Below are 12,374 nucleotides of genomic sequence, written 5' to 3' on the forward strand. Positions count from 1 at the left end.
CCGTACAATCCGGCTGATCCAACAGCAATACACGGTCATGTCCTAGAACCCTTCAGACAGCCTAGCCTCAAACTCTATGATCACAAATTGAAATATTGGTACAATGACATGGAGCGGCGATTGTGCCGCTCTCCCCCTTCATTGTGACCCCCCACCATCTGATATAAATTACCCCCAAAAAATCATACTAACCTGATCCATTTCCTCGCAACGGTCTGGCCGCCATTATGCTTGAAGATCTGGCTTTATATCTCACGTGGTCCGAAATGAAGTTATCAGGCTGGCTGATGTGATGGCGTCATATGTCACCGCGCAAGGGATTTTGTGTGAGATTTTCAAACAAGATGGTGGCGGTCGGGGGCAAATGGATCAGGTAAGTATGATTTTTTTTATTTTATGTTTTTTACATTATTTCAGGTTAAATTGATTTGCTACCATGAAGCATGAGGAAATTTGGCTTTGCAGCAAATCAAATTTATCCTGAAATTCGAACAGTAGTCAGAACTATAGGAGGGGCGGAGCTTGCAGTCATACCTTTACCCTTGTGATTAGATAGACCCAATTGCCTTTTGTCCCATAGGAGGACACCGGCGCTGTCACTGACATTTTTTATAGATTTTTGTACCTGGACACTAAGGGTATGGTCACACGGTCAGGTTTCTGCATGCAGTTTTGGAAACCAAACTCAGGAGTGGATGATAAAAGGAAAGCAAGTATAAATGATTCACTCCTCAAAAATGATCCCTGTGAGGTGGAACCACATTCCTCCTAAGTATATTTTCTCACCAGTGTTAAAAGGGTTTTATGAGACTTTTCTACTGATGGCCTGTTCTCACCAAGCACAGCGCCATCCATTTGCTTCACTGGGGCTCAGCTGTGACTATGCCATGTGACTGAGGAACGTGACATCAAATGGCCTAGACTGAGAGAAGGCCGCTGCACTACTGCAAGTGCCGATGCCTTCTGAAACAGCGGATCGGGCTTCTAAGGGTCCATTCACACGTCCGTTGTTTCTTTCCTGATCTGTTCCGTTTTTTGCGGAACAGATCTGGACCAGATCTGGACCCATTCATTTTCAATGGGTCCTGAAAAAAAATCAGACATTGTGCTGTCCGATTTTTTTTCAGGACCCATTGAAAATGAATGGGTCCAGATCTGTTCCGCAAAAAACGGAACAGATCAGGAAAGAAACAGCGGACGTGTGAATGGACCCTTACCCCCACTGATCAGTCTCAGAGAACCCCTTCAAGGATTGTTATCTGTATACTGTTACCCTGGCTACAAGTGATGGATTATTATAAGGGTTTTTTGAGAAGCCACCTTGCCTAAGAATTTCAGGGGGCCCATGGTCACACACAGGGCCCATATGACAGCCCACCATAAGCACTGACCTAGCCTAACACTGTGTCGGAAGGATTTAGCCTCGCTGGCAGGCCGCCACCTTCTGTAGCTTCTCTTCCTGAACACTCAGTACACACTACAGCATCAGTAAGAGGCAGGAGTATGCAGTACCGGCTGAGAGTTGTATCATTACGCATGAGACTTTGTGTCAGCACAGGCGTCTATGGTGCTTGCACGGGTGTTATTGCGACTTCTGCTTACCTGGGTTGACGCATTGGGGATAATGTATTTTACCATCTTTACATGTAACCATAAGTGACTGACTTGGAACCATATTTCCAATGCAATGAAATTCCACACTTTCTCCTTCAGAAATTTGAGCAGGGGCATTTTCCAAAGCAATGCCTCTTGTTATCATTGTCTCTTTTGATAACGGGCAGCCATCTGAAAATATAGTGAATTTTGTGTTATTATAAAAACCAAACTGTTCTTCAGTATATGATAATTAATTGGGTTATCCTACGATTAATGTAAAAATTAAAATCAGGCATCATATAGTACATGTGAATCTCTAACAAAGCTACAACCAGCCCTGTACATAATAACATGGATCCTGAGTTCCTCCCATTCAGTGCTCCAATTGCTCTGCTAGATTTATTTCAAGCTGGCCGGGCATGTCCTTTGTCAGTGGGGGTGTGTCCTTTCTGCTGCGGCCTCTCCCAGTAACTGTCACAGCTTCTAACAGTACATCTGACTGATTGCAGTTGGAGGATGAACTGACTAAGTGCATCCACCTCAGGTATGTTATTGAAACAAAGAAAAGAACAAATATCACTTAGCGCTATACAGATAGATTCTATACAATGACTCACTTTTCTGTAAAAATTTTTAACTGGGGGGTATCTGCAATCTTATTGCATGTAATTTGCATTGTTATGTATTGTCATATTGTGTATGTTATTTGGCCGTATCTACCAGTGAGGAAATAGTTAGCAAAGGTTGGCAAGGAACATGGCTAACCACCCTGTTCCTCCCCTCTTGGTAGTATTAGTCTGCTCCTGCTTCCTGAAAAGAGGGTGAGTTCCTGTGTAGACTTGGAGAGGCGTAACAGCACACTGCAGAGCCTCGGCTCCTGTAATAGGTTCTTCAGCGAGAACAACTTGATTGTGTCTCAAGTAAATCCTTGAGAAGTCAGACAGCAGAGTAACCAACTAACACCAGCATTAAAGACACTGCTGTTAGGTGAGGGTCTATGGCTAAGACACCTATCACCCAGAATACTACTAGGTCAATTCAACACAAGTGCTAAATTTCAGCTAACCAACCTCCCTCCATACTTGGAAATTGCTGCTAATGAATGTACCTAACGTTACATTTTTCACTTAGTAAAAATACTGTTCTACATTTACTTCTGGCCTCATTCTTCAAAACTATCTTTCCGATCCCCAGGGCGCAAGAGCACACCATGTCACAACTCTACATCATGGCCACTACCACTCCCATCCCCTGCACCAGAACAATCCCTTTAAGAAAAATATATTTGTATACAGAATGTTACATAGTCATTGAAAGACTAAAGCTGAAAAGAAGATCGATATTATATATATATCAAGGCAATGGTGAACACGTATCTCAGAAACCATGAACATCAAGAAAGTATGGGAAAATTTCTAAAACCATCTAAAAGATGTTTTTTGTTCCCCGTAACAACCAATCATGGCACAGATTTTATTTTTCAAGAGGACAATAAGACAAATGTGTGAGTTACCTTTACTGTCTTTCTTGTCCAAGCACTATCCCTTTTAATTGGTCCACAAATTTCTGTAAGCTGACAGCTTTAAATCACATAGGGATGGTGTCTCTAAGTGGCGTGCTAAGGGGGGCATGGGGAGCAGTCCGCGCCGGGTGCCGGTGTTCTGCCAGATTTCTATACCTTGCCACAACACTATACCGGAAGTGACGCGGCCGCATCGGATATGACGCGGACGCACAGGAATCAGCTGGAGGAGGGCACATCCACTGGATTACCAAAAAATCATTGCAGCGCCGCGCGAGAAGGACTTCATGCGCGAAACCGTACACCTCGCATGCGCACTTAGGGGTAGGTAGATTTTCCAGAGCAAAATTTTCCATCGGATCTCCCTACCTCCCTAGGAGCAGTTCATCCTTACCGCAGAGATGAGTGCAGAATATCGAGGTCACCACATAGCAGAGCTATTTTGCGCTGGAAATTCTACCCACCCCTAAGTGCGCACGTGCGGTGTACGGTTTTGTGCTTTTTTGATAATCCAGTGGATGTGCGCTTGCGCAGTGCCGCACACACCCTCCTCCAGCTGATTCCTGTGCGTCCGCGTCACTTCCGGTGCGGCCGCGTCCCTTCCGGTATAGCGTTGTGGGAAGGCATATAAATCTGGCAGAACACTGTCTCTCAGAGGTTGCCAGAGTCCAAAAGCAATGAGCGCTTCCATCAGATGGAAGCGCTGATTGCTGGAGCGCCGGAGCTGCGGTCCTGTCACTCACCGCTCAGCTCCCTGTGCTCCTCCCATCCTTTGGGTCGGCGGCACTCTGAATGGTGAAGCAAGAAGACTTCACCCCTCTTCACCATTCAGTCTGCAGGCACAGATCGCACTGTCGTGTGAGGGTGGGGCCTGCAGCCCTGAAATCTACATAAGCTCCGCCCACACCCTGCTGCAGAGCGATCTGTGACTGCAGTGGAGCTGTGCCGTAGTGTGTGGGTGGGGGGGGGGGGGGGGCAGTTGCCACGGGTGCCAAATTGCAGGGGGCGCCGGGCAGCAGGAATTTCAATGAGGGCCATGCAAGCCTAATGCTCCCGTCCCCTCCGTTCTGCCTCTGCTTGGTGGCCTGAAGCCTATCAGGCAGTAGAGCGGCACAGGAGATCGCGATTACCTCACTGTGACCTCCTGCGCCAGGTCTTGCGAGATGATGTGATGACGCTGTGCAGGAGGCCACAGTGATGTGTTTGTGACCACCTACGCGGGGACGCGCAAACTCAGGCCAGAAGCAGTGATGGAGTGAGGAAGAGAGTATTTTATTTAATTTTTTTTATGTAAGTTCCCTAAGGCAGGCAGCACTGGGGGCACTATGGAGGATGGGGGCATTATCCCACAAAAGAGGAAGCATACCAAGGAAGGAGGTAATTATGTATAAAGAATGGGGGCCATTACATATCACAATACTAATAAGGAGGGGCCCATTATATATCACAATACTAATAAAGAGGGGGCCATTATATATCATAATACTAATAAAGAAGAGTCCATTATATATCACAATACTAATAAAGAGGGGGCCATTATATGTCACAATACTAATAACCCATCACCATGGGAACACCTCTATGTTAGAATATACTGTCGGATATGAGTTAGATCGTGAAAACTCATATCCGACAGTATATTCTAACACAGAGGCGTTCCCATGGTGATGGGGACGCTTCTAGTTAGAATATACTACAAACTGTGTACATGACTGCCCCCTGCTGCCTGGCAGCACCCGATCTCTTATAGGGGGCTGTGATACGTACAATTAACCCCACAGGTGCTGCACCTGAAGGGGTTAATTGTGCCTATCATAGCCCCCTGTAATAGATCAGGGGCTGCCAGGCAGCAGGGGGCAGACCCCCTCTCTCCCCAGTTTAAATTTCATTGGTGGCCAGTGCCACCCCCCTTCCTCCCTCTATTGTAATAATTCATTGGTGGCACAGTGTGCGCCCTCCCCCCCTTCCTCCCTCTATTGTAATAATTTGTTGGTGGCACAGTGTGCGCCTCCCCGGCCCCCCTGCCCCCCCCTTCCTCCCTCTATTGTAATAATTTGTTGGTGGCACAGTGTGCGCCCCCCATCGGCCCCCCCTCCCTCTATAGCATTAACAACATTGGTTGCCAGTGTGCGGCCTCCCATCTCCCCCCCACCCCCGATCATTGGTGGCAGCGGAGTTCCGATCAGAGTCCCAGTTTAATCGCTGGGGCTCCGATCGGTAACCATGGCAACCAGGACGCTACTGCAGCCCTGGTTGCATGGTTACTTAGCAATAGTACAATAGTAGAAGCATCATACTTACCTGCTGGCTGCTGCGATGTCTGTGTCCGGCCGGGAGCTCCTCCTACTGGTAAGTGACAGTTCATTTAGCAATGTGCCGCACAGACCTGTCACTTACCAGTAGGTGGAGCTCCCGGCCGGTCGCAGACATCGCAGCAGCCAGCAGGTAAGTATGATGCTTCTACTATTGTACTATTGCTAAGTAACCATGGCAACCAGGACTGCAGTAGCGTCCTGGTTGCCATGGTTACCGATCGGAGCCCCAGCGATTAAACTGTGACTCCGATCGGAACTCCGCTGCCACCAATGATGGGGGGGTGGGGGAGAGGGGAGGCCGCACACTGGCCACCAATGTTGTTAATGCTATAAAGGGAGGGGGCCGATGGGGGGGCGCACACTGTGCCACCAACAAATTATTACAATAGAGGGAGGAAGGGGGGGGGGCGGGGGGGCGCACACTGTGCCACCAACGAATTATTACAATAGAGGGAGGAAGGGGGGGACGGGGGGCGCACACTGTGCCACCAACAAATTATTACAATAGAGGGGGGAAGGGGGGGCCGGGGGAGCGCACACTGTGCCACCAACGAATTATTACAATAGAGGGAGGAAGGGGGGCGGCACTGGCCACCAATGAAATTTAAACTGGGGAGAGAGGGGGTCTGCCCCCTGCTGCCTGGCCGCCCCTGATCTCTTACAGGGGGCTATGATAGGCACAATTAACCCCTTCAGGTGCAGCACTTGTGGGGTTAATTGTACGTATCACTGCCCCCTGTAAGAGATCGGGTGCTGCCAGGCAGCAGGGGGCAGTCTTGTACACAGTTTGTAGTGTATTCTAACTAGAAGCGTCCCCATCACCATGGGAACGCCTCTGTGTTAGAATATACTGTCGGATATGAGTTTTCACAAAGTGAAAACTTAGATCTGAAAAATCTTTTATGCAGACGGATCTTCGGATCCGTCTGTATGAAAGTAACCTACTGCCACGGATCACGGACACGGATGCTAATCTTGTGTGCATCCGTGTTTTTTCACTGACCCATTGACTTGAATGGGTCTGTGAACCGTTGTCTGTCAAAAAATAGGACAGGTCTTTTTTTTTTGACGGACAGGATACACGGATCACGGAGGCAGCTGCAAAACGGTGCATTTTCTGATTTTTCCACGGGCCTTATAAGAAATTATGAACCGCCCGACCATCACAGGCACAATTGGATACATATTTGTGTCCCTGTGGCCATGATGAACAGGCCCGTGGTCATAGTCTGGCAGTGAGATGCCAGGGAGGGGAGGTATACATATCTCCCCACAGAAACCACATAAGGGTACCATGCTTGGACTCTACTGGTAGCTGGAACCCAGGTGGATACATTGGTCCCAGAATCGCCTCCCTGCGACATTCTGGTCTGGAGCCATGATCCCTAATCGGTGGATCATGTGCTGCCAGCCCAGCAAAGGGGGGATGGACCCCTCCCTAAGGCTGGGGGGGGGGGCGGCTACAGGTTATAAGGCTTGAGCCAGCAAGCGGGCATGTCTTTCTCTGAAAGGGAGTCACATTGTGCCATGTGTTTGGAGAGACCTGGAAACTGCTGACATCACTGCCCACACGTGACCGCAGCCAAGGACTATTCCACCATCATAACCCAAAGGAACATACATCTACCTGGTAACTGACTTGTACTCTGTGTAATCCTGCTTGTACCATACTACCTGTATTCGTAACCTCAGACAGTATATATTCTTTGAGTATAGTATGTTATCTAGTGTGCCCTTAAGGCGATTAAATATATAATTTAATCTTGTGCTGTCTTGTATTTCTGTGCCCATGTGGACAGGAGGAATCTGTGAAAACTGTATCAAGACTGACCTCCCTCCAGGAGGGCGTAACGTCACGCCTTCGTAACCAGTGACCATACAGTATCTCGTGAGCTCGACGTTGTTGGCATCTGACATCAGTCGGGGCACTAGAGGTACGGTATTCGTCACAATTATTACTGTATTATTATTATTGTTATTATTATTGTTATTGCCCCCTCTGTATTATGGCTACCTCTGTATTATTATTATTATAATGACCCTCTCTGTATTATTACTATTATTATAATGACCCCACTGTATTATTTTAATGTGCTTTTCTGAATTTTGGGGCCTTACACCCATCTACCACATTATCTGTACTCAGAGTCTTATCACTATGTTATCTGTGGTGTTATGTAGGACTGCAGATGACATCTACTGCATTATCTGCAAAAAAGGGGTGTGACCACAGGTTGGGGGGTACAATACTTGACTTGCCCCGGGTGCTGGCAGCCCACGCTACGCCACTGCAGGGGAGAGAGGACTGCGAGTTTCAGGAACGGGACAAGGTGAGTAGTTATTGTGGGTTTTTTTTTGTTTGTTTTTTTAACACAGAGGGGGCACAATGGGCATTTATACTCTGGAGGGGGCACAATGGGCATTTCAAATGTGAAGGGGGTACAATGGACATTTCTACTATGGAGGGGACACAATGGACATTTCTACTCTGGAGGGGGCACAATAGGAATTTCTCCTTTGGAGGAGGTACAATGGGCATTTCTACTCTTGAGGGGGCACAATGGGAATACTACTATGAAGGGGCACAGAGGGCATTACAACTATGGAGGGGGCACAATGGGCATTTCTATTATGGAGTGGGCACAATAGGCATTACTACTATGAAGTGGCACAGAGGGCATTATTACTGTGAAGGGGCACAGAGGGCATTATTACTGTAAAGGGGGAACAATGGACATGATTACTATTAATGGGGCCCAATGGGCATTATTACTGTGAAGGGGATACAATGGGCATTACTACTATTAAGGGGCATTATTACTGTGAAGGGGGCGCAATGGGGATTATTACTATGAAGGGGGCGCAATGGGGATTATTACTATGAAGGGGGCGCAATGGGGATTATTACTATGAAGGGGGCGCAATGGGGATTATTACTATGAAGGGGGCACAATGAGGATTATTATTATGAAGGGGGCACAATGGGGATTATTACTGTGAAGGAGGCACAAAGAAGGCATTACAACTGTGAAGGGGCACAGATAGGAGGGCATTACTACTGTGAAAGGGGCACAGGGCGAGCATAACTACTGTGAGAGGGGCACAATGAGGACATTACTGTTAGGGGGCACACATCTGTACAAAACTACTGTGAAGGTTGTACAATGAGGGCAATACTACTGTGAATGGGTACGAATCTTTTTAAAGAGAACCTGTCACCGGCATTTTGTGTATAGAGCGGAGGACATGGTTTTCTAGATGGCCGCTAGCACATCCGCAATACCCAGTCCCCATAGCTCTGTGTGCTTTTATTGTGGGAAAAAAACGATTTGATACATATGCAAATTAACCTGAGAAGAGTCCTGTACATGAGATGAGTCAGGGACAGGACTCATCTCAGGTTAATTTGCATATGTATCAAATCAGTTTTTTAACATAATAAAAGCACACAGAGCTATGGGGACTGGGTATTGTGGATGTGCTAGTGGCCATCTAGAAAACCATGTCCTCAGCTCTATACACAAAATCCCGGTGACAGGTTCCCTTTAAGTATTGGGGGCGGGGGGTGCCAGAGAAAGGACCCGCCCCGGGTGCCAAACAACCTAGGCACGTCACTGGTGTCTCCCTGGACAAATTCTGTTTCAGCTATACATGAGCCTCTGACCCGGCCTGTACAGGCCCTCTCTCTTGGCCTGCTTATCAGGAACTCTCAAACACCTCTTCCCTCTTGGCCTACTTGCCAAGTACTGTCTAGCAGGGGAAAGTGGGGCCAGCCCACCACCTGGCAGCTATCACTAAGAACTGGCAGTTAACTATTTCCTTCCCATATATATATATATATATATATATATATATATATATATATATATATATATATATTATTATTATTATTATTATTATTATTATTATTATTATTATTATTATTATTATTATTATTATTATTATTATTATTATTATTATTATTATTATTATTATTATTATTATTATTATTATTATTATTATTATTATTATTATTATTATTATTATTATTATTATTATTATTATTATTATTATTATTATTATTATTATTATTATTATTATTATTATTATTATATTATTATTATTATTATTATTATTATTATTATTATTATTATTATTATTATTATTATTATTATTATTTTTTTTAATACATAGTGTATAGATAAGCCACTTTCATTTGTAAGTGCTTAGTTAGCATTACAATAAACATTTAGACAACTTTAGCAATGAACCATTTGATAACTTTAGCAGTGAGCCACAGTTCATTAGAACATTAACCCTTTAACAGTGAACAACTGGTCTCTCCTCCAATGAATCAGCCCTCCTATTCACTTAGGCTACTTTCACACTAGCGTTTTTGCTGGATCCGGCAAAACCATCTGCATCCAGGAGAAATAGCTGATGGTAAAGTCCAGCTTATCCAAAAGTGGTTTACGTTATTAAATAAAAATTGGGGAAATAAAATGTGATGAGAACGGAGCAGAATGCATTTTGGAGCGTTCCGTCCTGTTCAGTTCAGTTTAGTCCCCATTCATTGTCAATTGGGACAAAACCTAAGCGTTTTTTTCCGGTATTGGACTGCCTATAACAGGGTCCCTGAGCAGCACTTTATGGCAGACATGGTCTCATGTTCAGGAGGTGAGAATCATGGAGACAGGAGACTGCTGCCTATGTGATGCTCGGGGATGAAGTTTACTGGCAGAGAGCTTTTAAACAGGAAGGCTCACTTGTTGGTTTGGGGGCCCACAGCGGATACACTAGCTTCTCGGTTGTCCAGTCAGAGCCTGTATAGACTACAGACAAAGATATATGCGCCTTCCCTGTTACTCAAGGAGGAGGCTGTATTTCATCATATCCTTGACACTAATATTCTATGACATCTTTTTGTCAATTAAAGGCTTATTTCCGTCTCATAAAGTGATGCCATAGCACTCAAATATGTCATCACTTTGTGATTAGTGGGAGTCTATCTTCTGGAACTCTCTATGATCTTAACTATAAAGGGGCTGCATCTTTCATTTGGCATTGCATCCTCTTCAAAGCTTGACCCTAACGAGTCCTGGTGCCCTTTTCCTTCTCAGAATGGGTGGTTGGTCATAGAGGTTGACCAACCACCATATGTCATCAGTCTATAAGGTGGGAATAATTGTTTTACTCCCATTCATTTCACCTGTCATAAAGCACATACATCCTGCACCAGTAAAGAAAGGAATAGTGTGTCTCCAATATGGCCGCCCCATGAAAGTTTAAAAAAAAAAAAAGGTACAAGAGCTACACCATTAAAAAAATAAAAATAAAGAACAAGCACATTGGAACAAACACTGACTAATCCTGTCTAAAATGAACAGCGTAACCTAAGTGAACCCATCTAACGATGTGCCAAATGGATGAAAAATGTAGTTTATGGCTAGGCACTTTTATACTATTGGTTGGCTTGCTTTGCAAAATAATATTGTGATAACATTTTGAAACAATGTGGCACAAATTGTTATATGCTAGGCAGTGGTGTACCTAGAAATGACTGGGCCCCACGGCAGCTATTTGAATGGTCCCCCTCCCAGCAACCTCTTCTCAACCACCAACTCCTGTGCATACCCCACTTCTGTGGCTAGATCGCACTCTCAGATGCGTTCTGTCCGTTTTCTACATGAATATACTGTATGTCATGTCACTGTATATACTGTCACTGTAGATAATGTCATTGCATAATACTATTGAGGGGGCCCTGACAATAAAATCTTTTATTCTTCCTCCTGGGTAGGCCCCTTCTGATTTCGGGCACCAAAGCAGCTGCTTCCCTTATAGCTTCACCCCTCATCCTAGGCCAGGCCCCTTTTGCTAAGCCATTGCCATTTGCCAGTTGAGTCACACCCCCTTGCCAAGTAAAATGCAGTGGATTATTCTTTTTGGAGCAGTTGTCTCATAAACATGGCTAAGACTTGAAGCAATATTTTGCACCAGATATGCTGTGCCACATTCTCAACACAAACACATTAGTTCAAAATGAGTACGATACAATAATAAAGGTGTCCACCACATTTAAGACTGAATCCATACCTTTCTTGAAGCACCAAATCTGTCACCCAGGGACCTGAGCAGTAGAGTAAAACTCTCTAGAGCAAGCATCTCAAACTGCGGCCCTCCAGCTGTTGCAAAACTACAACTCCCAGCATGCCAGGTCAGCCTACAGGTATCAGCCTGCAGCAGGGCATTGTGGGAGTTGAAGTTTTACAACAGCTGGAGGGCCGCAGTTTGAGATGCCTGCTCTAGAGGTAGAAGTAATCACGCCTGGCCCTGAAATCCCACCGCAGTATCCACACATGTGCTGCTGTACAGTACTGACCCTGAACCTGTACCGCACATGCATCCATATGCTCGGCAAGCTTCAGTATTGTGCAGCGTGTACCAATCAGAGAGGTGAATGTACTGCCTCAAGATTTCAGGGCCAGGCGTAATTACTTCTACACTTTCTGGCCCTGTCATCAGGTGCAGGGGGTCACTGCCAGCACAGAAAGTTAGATGAGCCCTAGGTGCAAAGAGGTGCAACAGCAATTCCCCCATCACACCAAGAGGCTAATTTGCCAAATATAAAATTATATATAAATATTTCTGAATTCAGACACCTATCAACATGGGGAACATGGGCTTGGATTGTAGAGGTTTACAAAGTGAATACAGTGCCTTGAAAAGTACTCATACCCCTTGAATTTTCCAAATTTTTTCATGTTACACCTGACGGGAACTATCTGGGCTCAGGGCCATCTTTAATATTGATTGGACCCTGGGCAAGAATTTACTTGGGCCCCCTGGATCTCGCCTTCCCACACCCTAGCATGAAATCACGCCCTCCACCAAAACACACACACAAAAAGGAAAAAAAAAAAAAAAAAACACACCTCGTAGAGTAGTAATCTTTAACCACT

General features: G+C 45.4%; 1 protein-coding gene across 4 annotated transcripts in view; it reads right to left on the bottom strand.

Annotated features, from left to right (window-relative positions):
* Positions 1–12,374, bottom strand: part of LOC122943421 (complement factor H-like) — a 115,903-nt gene that overhangs the window by 27,188 nt on the left and 76,341 nt on the right. For all 4 annotated transcript variants that reach the window (XM_044301143.1, XM_044301146.1, XM_044301144.1 and 1 more), the window contains one exon: positions 1,603–1,785. In XM_044301143.1, coding sequence (XP_044157078.1) covers positions 1,603–1,785 — 183 coding nt within the window. The remainder of the gene's footprint in view (positions 1–1,602; positions 1,786–12,374) is intronic.

The sequence above is a fragment of the Bufo gargarizans genome, chromosome 7 (genome assembly GCF_014858855.1).
Source record: "Bufo gargarizans isolate SCDJY-AF-19 chromosome 7, ASM1485885v1, whole genome shotgun sequence".
Lineage (NCBI taxonomy): Eukaryota > Metazoa > Chordata > Amphibia > Anura > Bufonidae > Bufo > Bufo gargarizans.